At 38.9% G+C, this 24,670-nt stretch overlaps 1 protein-coding gene across 4 annotated transcripts in view; it reads left to right on the top strand.

Annotated features, from left to right (window-relative positions):
- Window positions 1-19,012, top strand: part of MFS17 (Major Facilitator Superfamily Transporter 17) — a 201,795-nt gene extending 182,783 nt beyond the window's left edge. For all 4 annotated transcript variants that reach the window (XM_068284266.1, XM_068284263.1, XM_068284264.1 and 1 more), the window contains one exon: window positions 18,707-19,012. In XM_068284266.1, coding sequence (XP_068140367.1) covers window positions 18,707-18,919 — 213 coding nt within the window. In that variant the 3' untranslated portion in view covers window positions 18,920-19,012. The remainder of the gene's footprint in view (window positions 1-18,706) is intronic.
- The last annotated feature ends 5,658 nt before the right edge of the window (window positions 19,013-24,670 follow it).

Genomic DNA, 24,670 nt, shown 5'->3' with positions numbered 1-24,670 from the left:
ATTATTGAATTTTTCTATTCTGTTCCCATGTCCGTATTGAACGTCTTCATTGGACCGTACTTCAGAATGAAGGATTCAAAAACAGCTTTCGAGATTGTTGTAGCGCTTTTATTGGGAACTGGTATTGCTACTAAGTATTTCGTCAAGTATTAGAGTGACTGCATATTCGTTACCATTTTCGGATTTTGGTAGCGGACCAATGGTGTCTATTATTACCCAATCAAAAGCATGTATGGGGGTTTCTGTAATAACTTAGGGTGTTTTTATGTAAAGTCGTTTTTGACTTTAGCCATTTTTCACATTTGTTAATGTAGTCTTTTACATGACGTGACATGTTTTTCCAATAATAATATCTTTTTACTTTGGCCAAAGTTTTTGTTATGCCTGTATGGCCACCCTGTATGGGATCATCATGATATATAGACAATATTGCTTCTTTATCTATTTCTATAATGGTCACCGCTCGGAGTAGCGCTACTCTTAATGATTTCAATATTTTATTGCCCATTTCTATTCTATTCTATTGGAAAGGGTTTTAAATATCTTTTCACTCGGTACCAATTTGAGTTGTTGGATCTCAAGTATACCGGCTTGTTTTTCAAGCCTTTGAAAAAACTGAACCAAGTCGAGAATTCCATTGGAGGATAAATCGCTAACATTATTTCTTGCTACAACTGTTTTTCCATGTTTTAATAAACATGTAGAATTTGTTATTCGCAAGGTCACTACTTTTCGTACTTCATAATTGCATAGTACTTCATGTATTTTGGGCTTAGAAACATCATTACGTAAGTGCCTAATTATATTTTCATATTTATTCTCTGGCCAGAGATTATTTTGTCTCATTTGTTGCTTGGTAGTGACTTTCAGGAGCGTTTGTGTTCTTCAGATCATGTATCATAATGCGGGACAATGCATCCTTCTTTTCCCTTCAGATATTCTACTGTGAACTTATATTCTACTAGTTCAAGTCTCCTTCTAGTTAATTTTGAACTTGGATTTTCAATAGAGAATAAATGGTATCTGTTAAAGGTCTTTGGCCTGTTTTGACTCTGAAGTGTTTGCCATATATATATGGGCGGAAGTGTGTAATAGCCCAGTGTGTCGCAGCTATTATTACTTTCACCTTTAGTGAATGAACGAGAAGCGTATGCCTTTTGGTAACTGCTTACCACCATTAGTTTGATTTAAAGCTGCTCCACATGCATAGCATCTTTTGTTATACAAAATTCTTTGCTAAAATCTGTATACTGCAGCAGTGTGGGTTCTATTAAAGCTTGTTTTTTATACTCAAATCTCTTTTGGCATTTTTTAGACCAAACAAAATCTACGTTTTTCTTACATAGTCGTGTTATCGGACGTGAATGTTCAGCGAAGGTTTTAATAAAACGTCTGTCGTAGTTCAAAAATCTTCTATCACTATCAGCATCTTTCGGCACTGGATATTTTTCAATGACATCGTATTTGGTGTCATCTGGCAATATTCTTTTGTCAGTATATTTGTGATCCAAGAATGTCACTTCATGCATGAAGAATGAACACTCTTCTGGATGCATTTTGGGGTTAAGTTTTCTGCATATGTCAAAAATATCCCTTAGGTTTTTGAGAATGTGTTTTTCAGAACAACCGATGACTTTTAAGTCATCCATGTAAGGGAATGCTTGTAATGGGGTTTAATCCAGAGAATGCTATTGCAATCATTCTTTGAAAGGAATTTGATTCTATTTTCAGACCATATGGTACTCTAGTAAACTGTTAAGATTCATTGCTGGTGGAAAATGACGTAGTGCTTAGCGATCTTTCTTCTAGTTTAAACCGTACATTAAATCTAGACATGAAAAATATTTAGCTCTGCCTAGTTGATCAAGAAAATCATCTATTCTTGTTAATTGGAATTTATGGGACAATTGGTTTTTGTTTATTTGACGATAGTCTATTACTAATCGCCATCGTTTATTATCTTGGTAACCCTTTTTTCGGCACCAATAGTAACGGACTACAATACTCGAACATTGAGGGTTCAACTATTTGGTCTTTAGTGAGTTTATCGGCTGGTCTTGTTATTTGTTCCTTTTGAGTGTGTGGTAATCTGTAATTTTTCATGTAATTGTTAAAATTGATTCGGTTTCTATACCGAGTATATCTGAAAACTTGGTGCGGAGCTCTTCTAGTGAGTTTTTGAACATCGGTGGGAAGTTTGGCTTCAGCTTTTGCATTACTAATTTACTTCTTTGGTCATTAGTTTTCTGTAGTATTTCATAATTCTGTAATGATTCGTATTTAATTTTTTTCAAATTTAAAATCTTTACTTGATTGGTTGTATTTATGAGTCGGACAAATGTTTGATTCGGACTTGAGATCGAATTTCCAATAAATATTTCTTTTTCGACTTCTTGATTTAAGATGACGATATTTGTATTTCGAATATTTTTTTGTCGGATTCTGGCATTACTGTCACAGGTGTATAATATTGGGATGTTTATTGGAAAACCTACATTATTTGTCTTAATATTAGCGAATCGTTCCTATCAGCGTTGTAATTACCTCTGCCACAGTAATTATTTTGTTCCATTTCGGTTGTATTGTTAATGACGGTAGTGCAGGACTGAGAATATTCCTAAGTTTAGTATGTTCCGTACCTGATTGTTTACAAAATTCTTGGCTAAACCTTCTGTAGTGATTGAGAATGTATACTTCTTAGCTACTTTGACGGGTGTACCATCTTGTATGAAGGAAGGAGACAGAGAGAGAGACATTCGGTAAGCTTGTCAACCTCTTGGGCGTACTAGCTTGCTGTTTTGTTTCTGTATGTTGACGTTATTAACAATATGGTCGATTATTGCTTCTATCGTCTGTTCAGAGGTTATCAGATTTCTAGTGTAGCCTTTAAGTTTTGTTTTTATGAGGCACACACTCTTTATGGTCACCTTATAGTGAATTTTCTAGATTCAATGCGTCCATTAACCTTTGGAGGTTTTCTTTCTTGCCATCAAACTCTGGGATTCAGTGACTGTTGAGTCATTATATTATTTTTTTTGGCCATTTGAGAATTGCTTGGTCCTCAAGTATTATGTTAGATTTATCTGAGCTCACTGATGGTTCTTCTTGCTTCTTGTATTTCTGGTATGGCTATTAGCTGAGTTGGGTTATTTAGCACTACTGAAATTTCCAAAGCAGCTGTTTAAAACGCATTTGCGGCTGTTTTATGCCATGTCTGAAGATTGCTATAGCAATATATATTCTCAGTTAATTTTTTTGTATGTTTGGCTACTGTGTCTTGGGATGTTTCTCTATTTTGCGAAAACATTTACAAGATTTATTTAATTCTTGTGCGTATATTCTAGCTCTTCCTATTATTTTATCCCAAGTAACCATAGTTTGTTATATAAAACATCTTTTTTTGCGTGTCATAATTCCCAGAGAGATCAATTATGGATCTCTATGGCTTGGCCATTTGGCCAGACAGGTAGAATTATATTTTTTTTTTTTGCTTAGGCGGTTGTATACCTCTACTATTGACCTTTATATTAAGTTTACTATTCTTGATATAAACTTTCTATTGTATACAATCCAATATTTGATGTCCTTGTATTTTGAATTGGTTTCTCCTCTGATATTGTGGAGGTTTTAAAATGGAACATATTTGTTTAAATATTGTAATTCTACTTGACCCATTTTTACACTGTGTTTAGGCCGTCTGTTCTACTTTGATATCTCTTTTTGATTATTTTGTTAACGATTGCCTACAAAAAGCCAGATTTATGGCTACTAGAATTAAAATAGATGACAATAGTATTCCTTTGTCTTCTAAGTTTTCCCTATGATCTATAATTTTTACGCTATCTACGACATTAGCCGTTTGGTGATCTATTTTAGTTTCTTGAGAGCCCATCACACTAAAAATTTTATCTGTGGTCGTTTAGACCTGTTTTGAATAATTAAATAAACAATTTTTTCTATTGCTGTGTTTCATCCATTAGGTGGAAACAAAGAGTACCTACTGAGTTTGCGTAACAGCATAGATCCATATGTATTGGTGCAAATACGGGAGAAGATTTCCCAGTTCAAGGAAACACTAGTACCATTACTGTAAGGATGAAACTCATTTGTACACTAGTGTTTCCATTACTGTAAGGATGAAACTCATTTGTACCCTAGTGTTTTCTTGAACTGGGAAATCTTCTCCCGTATTTGCACCAAGTTTATTGAGCGATGAGGTGAGTGGCTTTGCTGTATGTAACAGGCAACAGGAAGCTTCTCCGACTTTATAAAGTATATATATTCTTGATCAGGATCAACAGGCGAGTCGATCTAGCCATGTCCGTCTGTCCGTTCGTCCGTCTGTATGAACAAGCAGATCTTGGAGGCTATAAGAGCTAGAGCCACCAAATTTGGTAAGTATACTCGTGTAGTGTCAGAATTTAGATAAAGCGGTTTTTATCAAAAATAGTAACAGCTAGAGACATTAAATTTGGTTTATAGTTTCGTTTAGTTATCGCTCAGAAACAAATTATTTAATCTTTTTGCCACGCTTCCTGCCACGCCCACTTCCGCCCCCCGAAAATGAAATAAAACTTATTTTCTCAAAAAGTAACAAAGCTAAAGTCACCAAAATCAAAAAAAAAAAAAAAAAAAAAAAAAAGCTTTCTGCTCTCTGACGTGACGGTCGTGTTTTTGCATAGCTCCTGAGTTTTTATTAATATTTATTGTTTTTTCTCAATTTTTAATTGTGCTTAGTTTGTTTACACTTCCGCTGGTGTTGTTCGCTTGACTCCCTTGTGTTTTATTTCCATAATTCGCCAAATTAATCAGTTAAAACAGTTTTTTTATTTTTCGTGATTAGTGTTTGGTGCATTTACATATTTTTTTTTTTTCTTTTTCTTTCGTCATTGCTTCTGCAGTTGCTCCCCTCATCGCCCCCATCATACCATCAGTGCTAGTGGCTTTGTTGTTCTCTCTGCTTTGTGCTTGTGCTTAGCTTCTCTCCCGCGTAATCACTTTTGTAAGGCCGCCTCTCAAAGCTCGGCTTATAACTGTTCTTGCACTCTCTGTTGTGCTGTGCACTCTAGCTGTCTCTTTGTTTTATTTGTAATTATTGATTATTTTATCAATAATTATCTTTGTGCTGTGAATTTAATTTTTCTATATATTCTTATATATATATAATTTTTTTGCCTTTCTTTCGGCTTTTCAATGGCTTGTTGTCTACCTAATTGCAAACATTCTGATCGTTTTGATGATCAGTACAGAGCAATATCTTGTTGGCTCTGCGATAATCTTATTCACTTAAAATGTGCTGGCCTCAATGGCCGCGACTACGACAAATTTTCTGGTTTGTCTGTTTCTAAGCCTGAGCTTGGCTTAATGCGCTGGACTTGCCCATCTTGTGCTAGCCAGCAGCTTGATTTTAGCCGTATGTATAGGGATCTTCGTTTAAGGTTTCTTTCTTTAAACAAACTGGCCAAACAGCTGTCAAACGAGTGTGACTCTAGCGTTCAATTATTGTCGCAATTCAAATTTGTTCCACCTTCTGAGAAATTGCACAAGAAATGTACCCTTGAGTTGCCTCGTAAGCAGTCGCCAGCTCTCTCTATTACTTCCTCTCCGATTTTACTTTCGCCTACACCATCTTCTTGTCCCTCTTTATGCTCTTCTTTTCAGATTGAAGTACCCATTACAAGCCCTGGTGTACCTCAATCTATCCCTCACGGGAACTCTGATCAATCACAGGATCATGCCGGCTCTCAATCACTTGCGGATCCCAATGCTCCTCCGCCTCCACTAACTGTAGTGCCTCATCGCAAACAATTATTTATTTCTAGGCTTGCTCCAGATACTTCTGAGTCGTCTGTGGCAGCTTACATTGGTAATATTTGCCCTGCTAAGGTTTTAATTCAAAAGTTTAAGTTTTCTAGGCCTCGCGAAATCTCCTCTTTTAAAATTACAGTACCAAATGAGTACTTCTCAGCTATGGTTGACCCTAATTTTTGGCCAGAGGGCCTAGTTGTACACGAGTTTGCGCCCAATAAGCGCTCTCGTCCGTTGCCTGTCCACCTTCCTACTTTATCTTCTGCTTCAAAAAACTAATAACGTCTAGTCTTTGCATTCATTATCAAAATGTAAGAGGACTTCTTACCAAGCTGTCGAACCTTTTCTGTGATAGCCAAACCTTTTCGGCTGACATATTAGCTTTCTCTGAAACTTGGCTTAACTCCTCTGTTTTAGATAATGAAATTCTTTCTAATAATTTTATTTCTTATAGGCTTGATCGTGTTGGTCGTCGTGGCGGTGGAGTACTCATTGCTGTAAACTCGAATCTGTCTTCAAGTGTGGTGCCGATTGATCTCCCCTTAGGTGTTGAGTTTATTTGCGTCGAAGTTACATGTTCTAACTTTAGCCTATATATCTCTTGTTCATATATTCCTCCAGCTTCTGATATCATGATCTACGTGCACCATGCTGATGCTTTACGAACTATTTTTGGTCGTCTTAAAGATCGTGATGTTCTTATAGTTTTAGGTGATTTTAACTTGCCTAATATTTCTTGGCTTGTTGATGATAATCTATCTTTCTTAATTCCTTCATCTCAACATGTTTTTCTTGATAGCCTACTTGAATGTCCACTATATCAGTTGAATTCTTTCCTTAACTGTTCTAAAAGAATCCTTGATCTTGTTTTTGTCTCTGATCCCACTGTTAGTGCTGTATCGCAAACACAGCCACTAGTGAAACCTGAAGATCCTTATCATCCTACCATTGAAGTTACTATTTCTTACAATTCCGTTACTAATTTATTTAAAAACATTTCAAATTCTCGTCGTAGATGTTTTCGTAAAACAAATTTCAATCTTCTTAACAGCCTTATTTTCTCTTTTGATTGGTCGTTTCTATTTGAGTGCTGCGATATAGATTGTGCAGTGAAGTTTTTCTATTCTGCTCTTAATTCTCTAATTGATAAATGCGTTCCTTATGTGAATGTCTCTACCGTCTCCAGCTCGCCAGTCTGGTTCACACGTAGGCTCTCTAATCTTCGCAACATTAAATCGAGATATTTTAAAAGATTTAAAAAAACTGGTTCGCGACTTGACTATGCAAATTATTGTATAGCTAAATCTCAATTTTGTCTTTTAAATACTTAATGCTACAACAATTATCTCGTTCGCTGTAAGGCTGAATTTTATAATAACCCCAAAAGATTTTACAACTTTGTCAATTCCAAAAGACGCTCTAATGTCCTACCTTCCACCTTCAGACTTAACGATCAGTCTGCTAATAATGATTTAGATATTGCAGATCTGTTTGCTAAATTTTTTCAGTCGACATATTCTACTACTGCTTCGGATCCCACACCCTATCCCTTTTCAATCCCACATTTAAATTGTATGTTTTTTCCCAGTATTACTGAAGACTGTATTCTCTCTAGCTTGTCATCTATGAAGTCTTCCTTCGTTCCCGGGCCTGATGATATACCTAGTTGCATCCTTAAAATGTGTTCGATTTCCCTATCTAAGCCTTTAGCTCGGTTATTCTTTATATCGAGTGAGACTTGTAGATTTCCTGATATTTGGAAGGAGTCATTTATTATTCCGCTTTTTAAAAAGGGTTGCAAATCGGATGTTTCCAACTACCGTGGCATTGCCAAACTTTCGGCAATACCTAAACTGTTTGAGAAAATTATTACGTCTTCCCTTCAACATCTATCCAGATCCACTATTTCTCCTTGCCAGCATGGTTTCATGAAAGGTCGTTCGTCGCTTACCAACCTTTTAGAATTGACTACCCTAGTACACCATGGCTTCCGTAAAAAGTGTCAAACTGATGTTATTTATACTGACTTCAGTAAGGCTTTTGATACGGTTGATCATTCTTTGCTTCTCGCGAAACTTAACATCATGGGTTTTTCACCAAAATTATTGGGTTGGTTAAAGTCGTATCTTATTGGCAGAACCCAAAAGGTGTCTTTTCGTTCCTCGATATCTAAAACTGTTCGAGTTACGTCAGGTGTACCCCAAGGCAGTCATCTGGGCCCACTATTATTTACATTGTTTATAAATGATTTGCCTTTGGCCTTGGCTCATTCACGCGTGCTCATGTTTGCGGATGACGTCAAGATTTGTTATTCCTATAATGATCCTTCTTTCCAACAGTACTTGCAATCAGATCTCGATGCGTTCTGTGATTGGTGCCACGTTAATAAATTACACCTTAATGCCTCTAAATGTTCTTTTATGACTTTCAGTCGTTTGTCTCCGCTCCTAGCTCATTACTCTATTAAGTCTGTTCTGTTAGATTGTGTTCCATCATTCAAAGACTTAGGCGTTATGTTTGACCCTAAACTTTCATTTAATGTTCATATTTCTTCAATTGTCAACAGAGCTAGCAGCCTTCTCGGCTTCATTAAACGTTGGGCCAAAGAATTTGATGATCCCTATGTAACAAAGGTTTTATACACTTCGTTAGTTCGCCCTACTCTAGAATATTGCTCGCCAGTGTGGAACCCGCAATATGATGTTCACCAGCGTAGTATTGAATCGGTACAGAAGCAATTCCTTAAGTTTGCGCTACGCGGTCTAAATTGGGACCCGGGACTTCGCCTACCTTCTTATTCTGACAGACTTCTTCTTATTAATCTTCCTTCACTTTATAACCGTAGGCTTGTTTTTGGCATTCTCTTTCTCCATAAACTAGTCAACGGCGAAGTCATTTCTACGAATTTACTAGATACGCTGTATTTTTGTGTTCCCTCACGTCGGACCAGAAACTTTTTTCCTATTCACCTTAGTAGATGTCTGACTAACTACTCTCTTCACGAACCTCTTCGTGTTCTTTGCCAATCTTTTAACAACCTTTCTCACCTTATCTCTCCTCATCTTTCTGTCACTTCTCTTCGCGCTATACTTTTTAATCATCTACAGCGAAACCAATGAAAATATTCTGGACTTGGATTGGCTGCAACTCATCCCTGGCCACATTGGCTGTGAATCGGGGCATAGCTGGCACCTTGTGCAAATAAAACACCTCCACCGGGCTGGGGATGTTTAGTTGTATATAAAGCTAAGCTACCTTCTTCATTTAATTACTATCTGTCTTTAGCTTAAGCTTTTTCGTCGACTGCTGTGCTAGTTGACGTAAATAAATAAATAAATAAATAAATAAATAAAATTAAAATGTAGATTTTCTTAGTATGCACGCAGGATTTGTTGCCTTTATATAGGCAGCTCCCACGGCCTCAGGAATTGATTGGTGTAGTACCGCTATACAGCTGGTACTTTTCCATCGGCCCTCTGCTTTCACCCACGCATTTACTTGTTGCTATGCGTGGAGAAAGTTCCGCAAATCCTTGGCGCGGATATGGCCACTTTCTTTGCGGCTGCGCGCCCATCCGTTTCTTGCCGGCATACCGTCTCGGTCGCTCTGCCGGCTTCCGTCCCTTTCTCTCCTTTGCGGAGCCTTCCCAATTCGTCTCATTGATTTCATAATGCCTTATCTTCTCTGACGACACTGCTGTTGCCCGTGGCTTCGCCTGATCCTGATCCTTTCTCCCATATAGGAACCTACATACTCAAACATACATCTGTACTATAATTAACTTAGTCTATTATTTTATATTAATTAGTACGATTATTCTACATGCTAGTATCTTATTTAATTACATCGCGCATAATTCGCTTCGGTTTCGCACGATCTCAACACGCTCGGCTCTGATGCGCAGCGGAGTCAGAGAGCACCTGCATTAGCCGCCGGTACTCTCTCTCGCTCCATTGGCCCCTTGCATGCTAGACAAGTGCATGCATTTCTCTTATTATCGCCTCCCACGCATCTTTCCGGTTGCTTGTTGTTCGATCGGCCATACTTGTGTTTGATCGTATATCGTATGCTTCGATTGAGTTCGACCGGTCCCAATTGTGGATGCTCGTATATCGTACGCTTTGATCGTGACTCTGATGGTTTGTGTGTCGACTGTATCTTATATCTATACCATTGCAGCGTTTGGATTGTGTTGCTGCTTGTTTGTTGTGTGGGACATTATTATTAATGTTCATCACACTCCCCTCATTCTTCGGGAGGGATTTGCCCTCCCCTGTCCCTTGTACCTTGTGTTTGTTTTATATAAATGAATTGAAGCATTTTTCTTTTTTTACTATTTCCATGCATGTGTTTTTTCTTTAATCTGTTTTTCTTCTATTATGCAGCGACCTTTTTTTTTTGTATGTGTTTGAATGTGGTTCATATTTTTTCGGACTTAGCTCGCATCTTTTATTGGCCGTTTAACATCTTTTCTTGTTGGCGATTACTGAGTATCTTTTCGTTCATGTTGGCGGATTGGGGCATCATTTCCCTTTTGTTTGTTTTTTTGTTTTTTTTTTTTTCTTGTTTTGGCCCGTTCCGCATCTTTTCTTATTACCTATTTCTTAATCTATTCCGCTTTATTGTACCCTTCTTCATATTACACCCTTCTTTCCCGGGTGCCGACATTTGCCTTCCCTGTACTGGCCTTGGCCAGATCCATAAGCATTCGGGGTTTTGCCATTCCGTTTGTTGTTGTTGTTGCTGTTCAAAATCCGTTCGTTGTTGTTGCTGTTCAAGTTCCATTCGCTGTTGTTGCCGTTCAAAATCCGTTCGTTGTTGTTGCTGTTCAAGTTCCATTTGCTGTTGTTGCCATTCAAACTCCATTCGATGTTGTTGCTGATGTTCGTGTTGTTGTTGTGTTGCCCACGCCAACCTCTGTCTGGCTTGCACCAGCCGTTCCTCCTCTTGATGGGCCCTCTCCCACAACAGCAGCTCTTGTTCTGCCTCCTCCCGCTTTTGTTGCTGCCACAAATCCATCCACTGTTGCTGCCCATTCAGCCCCTCTATCTCCTCCACCTGGCCCGAGCTTTCAGTCTCGCTTGGAGGTGGGCTGACCACTCCCTCAGCCTCACCTTCATCAGCCACGTCCACTTCCTCCATTTCGCTGGCATCTGACACAATGTCCACCATACGAAATAGAGTTGGTAAACGCGCTGGCTCCCAAACTTGTGCCGGTGGTTCGTGTATTTCATTCTGCTCCCATGGTGCATACTCCGCCGGGCTCTTTCGGCCGCTGTTCGCCTCTTCCAGCCCTTCTTCCTCCATCATCCGGAACGCCTCGTCTAGCTCCCTCCACATTTTATTTTCATCATCCCCATCCTTCTGGTGTTCTTGGTTCACCGCTGATTCCGCCTCGCTCTCCTCCGTCAGGTATCCGTCATCTCCGTCCTCATCGTGCTCCTCGTCCGAGGAGGTGGCGATGTCCGGATTCATCATATCCGGCCCATCGTCGTCGGACTCCTCCTCGGTCACGTACCGTGCAAGCCTCCACGTTCCGCATTGGCCCGTGGTTACGCACCTCGAACTACGACTTCATCCTGGCCCACTTGACCATTGTATGTTTTAATTTTTTTTTTTAAATACGCATGTTGCATCGCGAGCATATGTGGGGCATCCGCTAATATTTAAGAGAACGTGGCTCTTGTATGTGTTGGTAGTGCCTCTGCTTGGTTTATTTTTGCTCCTTGTTTCATCCTTTTCTTTGCCTCTCTATCCATGTTCGTACTCGCCGCCTCTTGAAGGTTTCATTTACTATCTGCATTTGGTTTTATTTACGATATTCAATTGGTTGGTTGGAGACATATTCGAATGTCAAAGTCATAAGCTTTACTCATATTTATTATGAGGCATGATTCTAATGAAGTTTTTTGAGCTTTTTGATTTTTCTGATATATTTTTGAATTATCTATCCAGCTGGCCGGTCTGTATAGATTGCTCGCCGACATGTCAGAAGAGTCGTCTATACTCAATTTTCATTTTGTTCCTTGCCTTCATTTACGTCACATATCTGATATGTGCCTGGCGGTTCTTTCCAGTTTCCTTGTGTCGTAATTTGCATATAACTGGTGACACGAAGCCGATCGCCTTGTATGGTCCTCCGAATCTTGGTACAAGTTTCGCTGCAAATTCTTCTGCAGCATTTGAAAGATGGTGTTTTTTGCCCATACTGTTGCTCCGATTACTGGTCTCCATTCTCTTTGTGTTATATTGTAATGCCGTGCCTGAACCTGTGCAGCCGTCTCCAGATTACGCCGTATTAGCTCGAATAGCTCTTGCATTTGTTTTACCTTCGCCTCTGGTGTTATAGTTTGTTTTCCTGTGCCTGTCGTGACACTATCGTATATCTCACCTGGCATTCTTGGTTCACGCCCCTGTATCACAAATGCTGGTGTAAATCCAGTTGACTCTGATTGGCTTGTAATTACTGCTGTGTTATTTCCGGCCAACTCTCATCCCATGTACGTTGATTCTCCCCCGTAAACTGAGCGATCATCGTTTTCACTGTTCTGTTCCTTAACTAAACTCTCGGCAGTTGCCTTGCGCATAGGTAGCAGCCTATTCAACCATTTCAACGCTATGTGATCTGTTACCACTTTAAATCGGTATCCTTCGAGATATGGTCTTAATTTGCGTATTGCCCATACTATCGCTAGGCATTCCTTTTCTGTTGCCGAATAGTTTTTTTCCTGCTGGATTTAATTCCCTAGACAGATATGATAACACTCTCTCCCCATCCTCTATGTTTTGTACCAGTATGGCCCCTAATCCCATGTTACTTGCATCTGTCTGTAGAACGAACATTTTTGTGAAATCTGGACACGCCAATACTGGGCCACTCGTCAGTCTTTCCTTTACTGCATCGAATGCTGCCTGATGCTCTTCGTTCCAGTGACACTTGGTTTTTTTTCTTGAGCAGTTCGTTTAATGGGTGTGTAAATGTTGCAAAACCCGGTACGAATCGTCTGTACCAAGAGGCCGCTCCTAGATATTGGCGTAATTCCTTTGTGCAAGTTGGCGGTTCTAGTTGGGCTATTGCGGCCACCTTGTCTTGGTCTGTTGCAATACCGTTTTCTATCACCAAGTGGCCTAGAAACTTTAGCTCTTTTCTGAAGAATTCACACTTCTCGGCATTAACCCTAAAATCTGTGCATCCATTCCCTCTGGCATGTCGATTATTTCCTTATTCCCGAATCTCACGTATCCTCCATTGCTCTTCAATGTCTTGCACCTTTCCATCTGCCATGTACACCTTGTGGGTGTTCTCCCATTTCCCTTTATTCCCCACTGTTTCCAACATCTGCTTGCTTATGAAGCTACTCGTGGCTCTCGAATCAATTGTCGCCTTCATTTGAATTCCTGCTACCTCGATAATCGCTGACGATTGATCCTCTTGCTCTACTAGTTGACCCATTAGTGGTGAGGAGCTTTTAGGCTTGGTCCCTGCTCGCCCCGGATAGGCTGGAACCGCCTTTCGTTTCCCGAACCCCAACAACATTCCTTTGTCCTTTTTCCAATCTTTCCACACTGCCAGCAGAAATTGAGTCTCTGATTGTTGCATTCCCTGGCACAGTGTGCGACTCTTCCATCTTGGATGTTTTTATTTTCTTGGTTTGGTCTTGAATGATTCTTCACGATGTTGTCCTGGCATCTTCCGCACTGTGTGACTGGTGGCCCGTAATTATTTTCTCCTCTGTGGTTTGATTGGTTGTTGTGTGTTCTTTGAGCATTGTTTTCGCGATGGAAATCGGATCGTTCCTGTTCGAGCATCTCGTGTTCTTCTGCCAATTGCATCAGCTCATCTAGATTTCTGACCCTGTGCGGCCGAACGAATATTTTCAAACTGGAGTGCAATTTTCCAATATGACCTACAATTGTTCGTGCTCTGGTATTTTGGGGTCTCATCATTGATTGCATGTCACCATATAGTCCTTGAAGTACTCATTTTTGCTTTGCGATCAGCCAAAATTTCACTTGATCAGCGAATTTGTTGAAGAATCCTCTCGGCAGAAAGTATTTCTCAACACCCTCAACAAACTCCTTCCATGATCGCCACTGCTTATTGTTTGCGACGTACCATTTGAGTGCTCTGTCTTTCAGTAGTTCTGGCATTGCTCTTGGGATCATGTCCAGCTCGGTGCCATACATGTCTGCTTACCACTCGATCTGTTCTATGAACTCTAGCGGTCTGGAATTGCCATCGAATCTGAAAGTCCACTCCCTTACTTGTTTTGCCACCTTAGCGCATTCGGTGGTCCTGTTTGTTGTATGTAGTACCGTTTTCTTGGGGTCTATTGTTTGTCCCCATATGTCCCTCTTTGTCTTAGTGCTATCTAGGGCTCCTTTGCTTCCCCATCTTGGTGGTAAAAATGGAGGAATTGCTAGTGTGGCGATATTTATTTTCTGGAATGCCTCAGCCTCCTACACCAATTCGCATGTTTTTGATGTGCTTGCTACTGTTTTCATTTTTAGATTTTTCGTGTATTTTGTCTCCAGTCTATTTATTTCATCCTTCCAGTCTTGGTCCGCTTTATTGTTTTCTACCCACTCGCCTAGCTGTTTCCCATTTCCTCCACCGTGCCAGTCATCTCGATCCCGATCCTATCTGTACCAGATCCTCCTTCTTAATGTGGTAAATCCATCCGTTTCCCATTGTGATTTTTCTTTTTCGATTTACAAACTATAGTTTTTGTCTAAATTTCACCAGTATAGCACGTTGGGCGCCAGTTGTAACGATCCTTTCTCGTCCCTTGGTATATTTCCAATATCTCTTGGGCTAGGTTCGGCACAACAAAATTTATTTTGTGCCCTGGTGAAATTAGAGCTCGTTTGTTTGGTTAATGGGTTTAAAGCAGGTATTTATGTATTTATAATATCTTTGGGCTTGGCTTGGTATGACTAATTTCTCTGAAGAAGTCTCGAACTTGGGCAGCGTTGATTATGGTGTGGGTCCCTTGCTGCTTGCTCCAGTCCTTCTTTTTGTTCCTTGTGTCTCCGCTGGTTTCTATTTCAGACTCGCAATGTAGATACTTTGACTTGTATCTCCCTCTTCAGAATATCTTCGGAACGTTGATGTTTCCTGGCGTATCCTGATCCTCAAGGGATGTTATTTCCACCTCAGTACCTCCAGCTGTGTTTGTAAGATGGTCTTTGCGAGCTCGTTGCCTTTAGGACAAATACCGTGGCCGTTTGTTATGTAACAGGATATTTCCTCAGCGATTGGTATTCGTCAAGATATATAGATCCTATAATTTTGGCAATAGGATATATCCTCGTGCTTTCCAATGTGCTATGCATCGTCCTGGAGCCGCTTGAAGTCTCACTTTTTTATTGCTTGGGCACGGTGTTCTGGTCCTATTCTAAGGACTTATTTGTTGTCTGATAACTTGATAGGTTACTCGTAAGGCCTTCTCAGCTATTTTACCTTTCCCCGATCCTTTTTCACAGGACTTGCTTTTCACTTGCTGAGCTTTTAAGGTTACTCGTAAGGTTTTAAAACTTCTTGGTTGATCACGACTTGTTGACTTGATGATTTCCTTGATGGGTGATGCCTTTATATAGGCAGCTCCGACGGCCTCAGGAATTGATTGGTGTAGTACCGCTATACAGCTGGTACTTTTCCATCGGCCCTCTGCTTTCACCCACGCATTTACTTGTTACTATGCGTGGAGAAAGTCCCGCAAATCCTTGGCGCGGATATGGCAACTTTCCTTGCGGCTGCGTGCCCATCCGTTTCTTGTCCTTTTCTCTCTTTTCTCTGCCGACGCTGCCGTTGCCCGTCGCTTCCTCTGATCCATCAGTCATACGAGCTTTGCGCCTTTCTCCCATATAGGAACCTACAAACATATAATTAACTTAGTCTATTATTTTATATTAATTAGTACGATTATTCTACACGCTAGTATCTAATTTAATTATATCGCGCATAATTCATCCACCAGATATGGGGCTTTCCTCAATGTTTATTTCCCCTTCTTCGACTTGTATATTCCCCTCACATACCCACAAGCCGCCCGTTCTTGTTCTCGCATCATATTCCACCTCTTCGGTTTACATATTCCCCTCACATATCCACAAGCAACGCCCTCGCTTGCCTTTGTCTCGGGCGCGATGCACTCCGCGTTCGTCTCCTGGGCTTGCTTGGCCCCCACTTATGCTCCCTTTGAGCTTTTGCTTTCGCACGATCTCAACACGCTCGGCTCTGATGCGCAGCGCAGTCAGAGAGCACCTGAATTAGCCACCGGTACTCTCTCTCGCTCCATGGGCCCCTTGCATGCTAGACAAGTGCATGCATTTCTCTTATTATCTTTCCCACTCTGCGCTTTTGGGTCTCGTTATGAGGCCAATGCGGTCTAGATTCGTCTCACCCGCGCCTCCCACGCATCTTTCCGGTTGCTTGTTGTTCGATCGGCCATACTTGTGTTTTATCGTATATCGTATACTTCGTTTGAGTTCAACCGGTCCCAATCGTACGCTTTGATCGTGACTCCAATGGTTTGTGTGTCGACTGTGTTTTATATCTAGACCAGGGGTAGGCACCCATAGCCCGTGCGGGCACTCTTCTTCGGCATATGATCGTTTTACCATCTGTGTGCATGCCGAAGTCAACACGAAGTGCACTTGAGAGCGTAAAAACAGAATTAGTCTGTTGCAGCATTTGGACTCGAGCGCATCTATGTCGGGTTGTTGGATAAATGCACATTAAAAAATTCATTTGGGGGTTGTTTTCTCATTTATTTTCTTTCAGCAGATCATTGATTGTGCTGGTTTGAGCGATTGAGCCATATTTTATCTACTTTTCATTTTTCGCAGTGTAAAGCACACACATACACTGACAGTTTGAGCTGGCTCTCTTTGTGCCTACCCCTGATCTAGACCATTCTAGCGTTTGAATTGTGTTGCTGCTTGTTTGTTGTGTGGGACCTTATTATTATCTATAATGTTCCTCACAATACTTTAATGGTTTTACTTGAGTGTTTGTTTGCAATGAAGGTTTGATTGAAGTTTGTATCTTTAGATTGGTCTGTTCGGCAAATAAATGGGCTATGGAGAGTGTGTCTGTTATGGGTATGTTGTTGGTTGGGTTTTTTATGCAGTGGATGTGTTTGATTGGGTTGAGTCCGCAAAAGCGTCGGATATTAGCACAGATTTTGTGGAAAGGGGTGCTCTGTTCTATTGTGGAAGTGAATTCAGTTGTAGCTTTGGGTTTCGATATTTTGAGTTCCCTCCAAAAGAGAGAGCGTTGGCTTTTTTGTAGCTGATTAGGATGACGGTATTATTGTTACGTTTGAAGGCTTTCCATGTGTATTGTTTTTAAGTTTGGTGAGAGTTTTATTCTACCATGGTGTATTTTTATTGAAACAGTTTGGTGAGAATTGTGGTATGTTGTGGTGTGCAAATTGAATAATAATTTTGCAAATGTGTGCAGTTTCTTTGTTTATATTTTGGCTAATTAGTTTTTTCTCACTTATAGTATGTGTTGTTTGGGTGAAGGTTATCCAGTTCGCTTCTTTTATTTTAAAAAAGGGACGAAAGAAGTTGTTGTTAGATATTGGTTGCGAGAATGGGGAGATAAGGATTGGAAAGTGGTCGCTTCCGTGAAGGTCGTCGATAATTTCCCATTGTGGTGAGCCCCAGCTGTTGTGCCAGCTGTTAAAGTCCCCTACGATAATCTTATTGGTGTTGTTGGTTGGGTTGAGGTTGTCGTTTAAGGATGGCTGTGCCGCCAAACCTGCTGGAAGCTGTATTTGTAAAAATTTGGTAATTAATAGAGATGGGTATAGGTATGTGTGTGTTTCTTGAAGGCACATTATTTGCGGTGAGTATTTTCTTAGAATGGTTAAGAGTTTGTTATAGTTATGAGAGTTCCCTTTAATGTTCCATTATAATATTCGCTCAAATGTTTGTTGTTATATTGGTCCTTGAGTATGCCTATGTCCGGTGGTTCTTGCATTGTTGGTGTTGTGGGCTCAAGCCCGTCCTAACGGTTGCAGTTTTGCTTTTGTTAATTGTTTTGCTTTGTGCGTTAACTTCGTTTGTAGAGTTTGGATTTTGTTGTTGTTTTTTCCCCGTAGATTTGGATGCTGTGACACGTCTTATCTGGAGGCTGAGGTGTGACTGGTTGAATTGTATATTAATTATGACAAAGTGTCACAATGCGAGTTCATACTCTATATTTTACTATACACTGTGCCAATAGTGGAATTTCTTCTGATAATGAGCACAAGAATATCATAAGAGAAGAGCGGTACTATAGTAAACGATTTACGATAAAAAGTGTTGCGTATATAAAACCGACAGTAATAATTGCGCACAGTTATACAAAAACATTAGAAAAACTAAAGCAAGCATATTTGAGTTTTTTTTAAGTTATCTCATTAAGTTACTTTAAAATTGTCCACGAGCTTGTTTAAACTTATATCAGAGATGGTATACTTGTATATTTTTTTTAAACTAATGGACAGCTTGGTGATTGGGTGATTTGCTTCCTATTTAAAAAAGCGGCATGATATATTAAAAACTATTTTATTGCACTTTACTGAAAGATGCATGGAAAAACATTCAGACAGGGAAATGGGACAAATTTTAAGAGCGCAATGGAAGAAAAACACAAAATTCATTTCATTCATCAAAAAAGTACAAGGGGCCTTTTTTGTTGGAATAACATATTTCAACATGAAACTTAGGAATTTTTTCCCAAGTGCTTTTAAAATCACTTCATTTCGAAGCGATTCAAAATGACCATCGGCTGCACTGTGCATTGTTAGTTTGGAGTTGTAAATAACCTTATTAATGTAAAATTTACCAAATTGTAAGAACTTATAAAATTACATTTTTTCTTTAATTTATTTCATTTTAGGATTCTATTGAACAGTGGCGTAACGTGTTTGAGTTAGCTGCAATTATTTCTATTTTTACCTACGTAGTATATCAAATATTTGCTACAGCAGAAATACAACCCTGGAATGTAACAAAACCATTTACAGATGATAAGAATGAAAGTATAAAACACGTGGATGAATCAATAGGTACACTTAATGCCATGGAAATGAAACAAACACTTTATACTTAAATATAGTTTCTTAAATTGTAAAATGCATGTTGTATTATGATGTTGTATTATATGTCAACAGAAAGTTATCAATAAACTGTACATAACATTTTATTTAAATGGTTATTTTTACTTGAAAACCTAAAAAACAAAATAATGAAGTAAGTAAGTCGTCTCGCCGACTTAAGTATACCATACACCAGAAAAACTAATATGTCAAATTTATAATAAAAAAATGCATTTACGTATTTTGAAAAATTCTGTTCACATGCTTTTTACAAGTATATCTTGCTCACTCAAGCATAAGATCACCCTAGCGCCCCCACCAGGAAACGGCCAACTCCGGGATTTTGGAAAAATGTTTATATGCATAGCTCGTTATAGTCCGATTTTGATTTGGTATTTTGCTGGATATTAGTATCAAATTCAGGTGGCCAAATTTGACTGCACGAGGTAGAAAATTACCGGAAATAGTCGAGTTTTTTAAAATTATAGGGGCGTGGCAAAATCTTTACACATACAAAATGTGCGTATTTACTAAACAAATATTCAAACCAAATAAGGAGTCTCTAGCTAGAATAGTCTTTAAGATAAACCTTTTTTTTTTTAATTGAGGGGACGGAAAAGGGCGTGGCAAAAATTGTTTACATACACAATCTGCGCATTTACTAAGCGAGTATACATACCAAATATGGTATCTCTAGCTATAATAGTCTTTGATAATAACACTTTTTTTAAATTCCGTGGGCGGAGAGGGGCGTTTAGAAATTTGAAATAAACTTGATCACTTTACGTCTGCATACCAATCGTAATATTCATTTAAGGGGTTACGCCACCCCTGAGGTCCAAAAAACAGGTGAAAAAAAGAATTTTTACTGTGCGGCCAGTATACAATGTAGGAAAAAACTTTTTTTATACACAGATTGAGGATACTTTCAAGAACATTTTGAGAAAAAAAATTTTTTTTAATAACAAAATGGCGGAGATATGGGCCACCATGATTTCAAAATCCTTGCAGGTGGGGTGTCAAATTTCTCGGCTAGGCATCACCTGAAAAATCCAAAAAAAAAATCTTGTTATTCAGGAAGGCTATGGCTATCCGCCCACGTAGGATTTTTTTTAAAACTTTTTTTTGGCAAAATGTCGATTTTTTTTTTCATGGGTGGCGTAACCCCTTAACAATTTAAAAATAATTGAATTCTTAAAACATAAATACCGGCAGAACAGGTGACTTTCGATCTGTGCTGACACTGAAGTCATCAGTGCTGACACTTGAGCCAAGTCGTGACTCACGTCATTCCATTTTTCCATCGTGATTTTCATATTGTGCTCAAAAAATGTTTAAATAAGCCAGCTGTTAGTGTTTTTCTTCATTGAAAAGTTATCGGCAATCCCAATCCTACTGATCTCAACGACGTTTTTTTCATATTTATATATTGTGCAACGCATAGTTGCCGTCTCTCCGTCCCTCTGGATCAACGAAAACTCCTCCTAGACGGTAAGAGCTACAGAGTAATATTTATGTAGGCTGTATATCTTGGACTCAGACGGAACGGACCACTATATCATATAGCACCTATACAAACGGCAAAGTCACGAACAGCGACTTTTTTGAATTAATTAATTTTGTGAGTTAATTACACCTTCAACCGTGCTGAATTTGATCAAGATCAGGTGACTATATTAAATAGCTCCTATAGGAACAATCGGTCAAAAACAGTGACTTGTCAATAACTTCGTTATTTGCTATGCTAATATTGTATTTTTAAAAGAGAAAACGAATTTTTACTTTGACGTCCACAAACAAACTTTGACGGCTGCGAAAACAATAGCAAAATACGGTCCAGTGAACGTCTAATGACGTTCATTACAGAGATGGGAATAGAATATACAAATTCCATAATTGAAGAATTATGTAAAAATCTGCATATAAAAAATATAACATCAACCGCACATCATCACCAGACTGTAGGTGCCGTGGAGCGAAGCTACCGAACACTTAATGAGTTCATACGTTCATACATATCAGTCGATAAAACAGACTGGGATGCATGGCTACAATACTTCGTATATTGCTTCAAAACAACACCCTCTATGGCACATAACTGTTGTTCATAGGTGGTAGTATTTGGTAGAACTTCAATTTTGCCAAAACAATTTTATAGCAGAGATAGCATTAAACCACATTATAATGTAGAAGATAATGCTGAATAAACAAAATGTTGACTAGAACAGGCATATAAGAGAGCTAGATTAATGTTAGAAGAACACAAAATAAAACAAAAACCTATTATGATAACAATATTTTAAATTTTGACTTTCAAATAGGAGACCAGGTATTATTAAAAAAATAAACAGGTCATAAGCTACACTTTAAATATATATGGCCTTATAATAATACATATATGTGGGAAATGGCATTGAGAGAGAGCAATCCAAAGTGATATAAGAGACTAGACAAACGCATAGTGGCCGAACATTCTAGTAGTAGTAGAGAGAGCAGGGCATAGGATCATTATATGTATAAGTTGAGAGAGAGCTGTTAAAGAGGCCGTAGATGATTCGCAAAGAAACTGTCAACTGAGTTGCACGTCAAGGTCCATAAGTAGTCTAGTGTTATTTGTATAAGTGTGTTTAAATCTTAACAATAAATTGAACTCGATTGTGATAAAATAATTCAAATATTAATAAACAAATAAATATAGTAACGATCGGTAAATCAACGCTACATTTTGGGGGCTCGCCCGAAATATTGTAATATGGAGCTTGACGAGGTTATGGCATTGCGAGTCGCAGATTTGCGAAATAAATTGGCCGAATTGAACCTAAGCACAGTGGGAAGAAAACGTGATTTACATAATAGACTTCTTACTCATTACGATATTCAAGACCAAGATAGCGAGGAAGAAGAAGTAGAATCAGTAGTTACAGTTAGAGGCGACTGTCCAAAGAACGAAATATGAGAGAAATACAAACGTGGTAGAAAATGAAGATGTCGTAATATAGCCGTCAAGCGAATTTACTCCGTCAGGGTTAGAACTTAAAGACATCGTATATTCTTACGTTATATTTAAAGGACTCGTAGATACTGGCGCTGGTTTATGTCTTATGCGAAGAAATATTTATTTTGCGATTGGATCGAAACCTTTATTAGGCTTAGCTAGATACTTAACAGGAATTGGCGCCAGTAAAGTGTTGACTTTCGGTAGTTTTATAATACCAGTGAAAGTGGATGGTTTAGTTATGAACATAGAATTCCATGTAGTGCCGGATCAGGACACAAGTTTTGATGCTATACTGGATCGCACGATATTGAACAATGTCAATATAAATGTAACGGCAAATGGATCTAAGTTTGCTATGCGCAACTTATAGAAGTTTGTCGCACCCATAGTATGCCAAAGAGAGAACAAAATGAGTCAGATATTCAGTGGGCGGGAGAGATTGGAAATATCTTCATCACAAATATTGAAGACAGGGATAAGAGTCTAGACATAAATCTTTCGCATTTTAACCATTTGATAAAAGGGGAAGTAGAGAAATTAATTCGAAACTACCAGCCAAAAAGAAATGCAAACGCACCAGTAAGCATGAAAATTAAATTGAGCGACGAAATACCTGTGTATCAGCACCCGAGACGTTTAGCCCTTTGTGATCAGGAAATCGTTGATAAACAAATTCAAGAATGGCTAGCAGAGAAAATAATTAAAACCAGTACTTCTAAGTTCGCGTCTCCAGTTGTCTTAGTCTCGAAAAAGAATGGTCAGAAGCGTTTATGCTGTGACTACGGGAAATTAAACGAAAAGATTCTTCGTGACAACTTTCCCATGGCTCATATGGACAGCGTTTTAGAAAAGTTGCAAGGCGCCAATATGTTTTCAACTTTAGACTTAACAATTACGAATTACTTTACTTTACTTTACGAATTAATTGGAGTAAATGTCAGATGCTGCAACGAAATGTCCTATTTTTAGGGTATGATGTGGAAAATGGTACCATAACGCCGAGCAAAGAAAAGATTAGAGCTGTTTCGAATTTTCCTATCCAAAATAGCAAAAAGGGGTTACAAAGATTTTTATGTCTAACTTCCTATTTTAGAAAGTTTATTGAAAGGTATGCAGTAATCGCGAAACCGTTATCCGATTTAGTGCATAAGGATTCGAAGTTTAAATTCAAAGATATACACAAACTCGTTTTCGAAGAACTAAGAGCCGCGTTGACTAAAGAACCCCTTCCTTAAATTGTTTATGTTTTATGACCATGAAAAACAAAAATGAACCTTTAAGAGTTGCTCGTTGGGCTATGTATCTTCAAGATTTTGATTATGTTATTGTACATCGATCAGGTACTCAAATGAGGCACGTCGATGCGTTGAGTCGTTTTGCATGTTTTATGCTTGTTGAGGACAGGTCAGTTGCAAGATGAGTGGACCAAGGCAGTAAGGACTCTAGTCGAAAAAGTAAGTTATAAAGACTTCTATATAAAGAAGGATACAGAAATAAAATACGAATGGAGGCAGTTGAAAATATAAAACAAATTCAGGAGGAGAACAAGAAGTCAGCTAATCTGAAGAAAAAAGAGGGAAAACGATTCAAAATAAATGATTTGGTTGCTATTAGGCGTACCCAATATGGCGTTGGTCTAAAACTTAAAGGAAAGTATTTAGGACCCTATGAAGTAACGGCAATCAAAAATCATGGAAGATATGAAGTAGAGAAAGTTAAACAGGCGGAAGGGCCTAATAGTACATCAACTGTATGGGAATATATAAAATTGTGGGGACCGACACTCGGGTCAAATGTACCGTCAGGAGGGCCGAATGTGAGAAATGGCATTGAGAGAGAGCAATCCAAAGTGATAGAAGAGAAGAGACAAACGCGTAGTGGCCGAACATTCTAGTAGTAGTAGAGAGAGCAGGGCATAGGATCATTATATAAGTTGAGAGAGAGCTGTTAAAGAGGCCGTAGATGATTCGCAAAGAAACTGTCAACTGAGTCGCACGTCAAGGTCCATAAGTAGTCTAGTGTTATTTGTATAAGTGTGTTTAAATCTTAACAATAAATTGAACTCGATTGTGATAAAATAATTCAAATATTAATAAACAAATAAATATAGTAACGATCGGTAAATCAACGCTACATTTTGGGGGCTCGCCCGAAATATTGTAATATGGAGCTTGACGAGGTTATGGCATTGCGAGTCGCAGATTTGCGAAATAAATTGGCCGAATTGAACCTAAGCACAGTGGGAAGAAAACGTGATTTACATAATAGACTTCTTACTCATTACGATATTCAAGACCAAGATAGCGAGGAAGAAGAAGTAGAATCAGTAGTTACAGTTAGAGGCGAATTGCCCACAAACAATTTTACTCGATCTTGGTACACCTTAAAAGATGTTGAGGGCAGTGTATCCTATTTTTCCGGCTCAGGTAGTCCCGACATTGATTCGTGGGTGCAAGAGATAGAAGAGTGTGCTATTACAGTACAATGGGACAAGCTGCAGACCTTTATATACGCCCTACAGTTGTTAGCTGCGGCAGCTAAATCATTTATTCGGAGTCAACATGGTATAAACAATTGGGAGATATTAAAAGCAGCATTGCGCAAAGAATTTGGTTCGAAACGATCAGCAGCTAAGATAATAGAATATTATCGCAACGTTCCACAGTTGGGCCTCTGCTCGGATAGCGTTGCAAAAATACGTTTTTTCATAATAGCGTTTGGCAAAAATGATATATGCAATCGATAGGAAATACTTCAGAGATTATGA

This window comes from Drosophila tropicalis, unplaced genomic scaffold (genome assembly GCF_018151085.1).
Source record: "Drosophila tropicalis isolate 14030-0801.00 unplaced genomic scaffold, ASM1815108v1 contig_377, whole genome shotgun sequence".
In the NCBI taxonomy this organism is placed as follows: Eukaryota; Metazoa; Arthropoda; class Insecta; order Diptera; family Drosophilidae; genus Drosophila; species Drosophila tropicalis.
The sequence above is the reverse complement of the archived record's forward strand: the minus strand, read 5'-3'. Positions and strand labels throughout refer to the sequence as shown.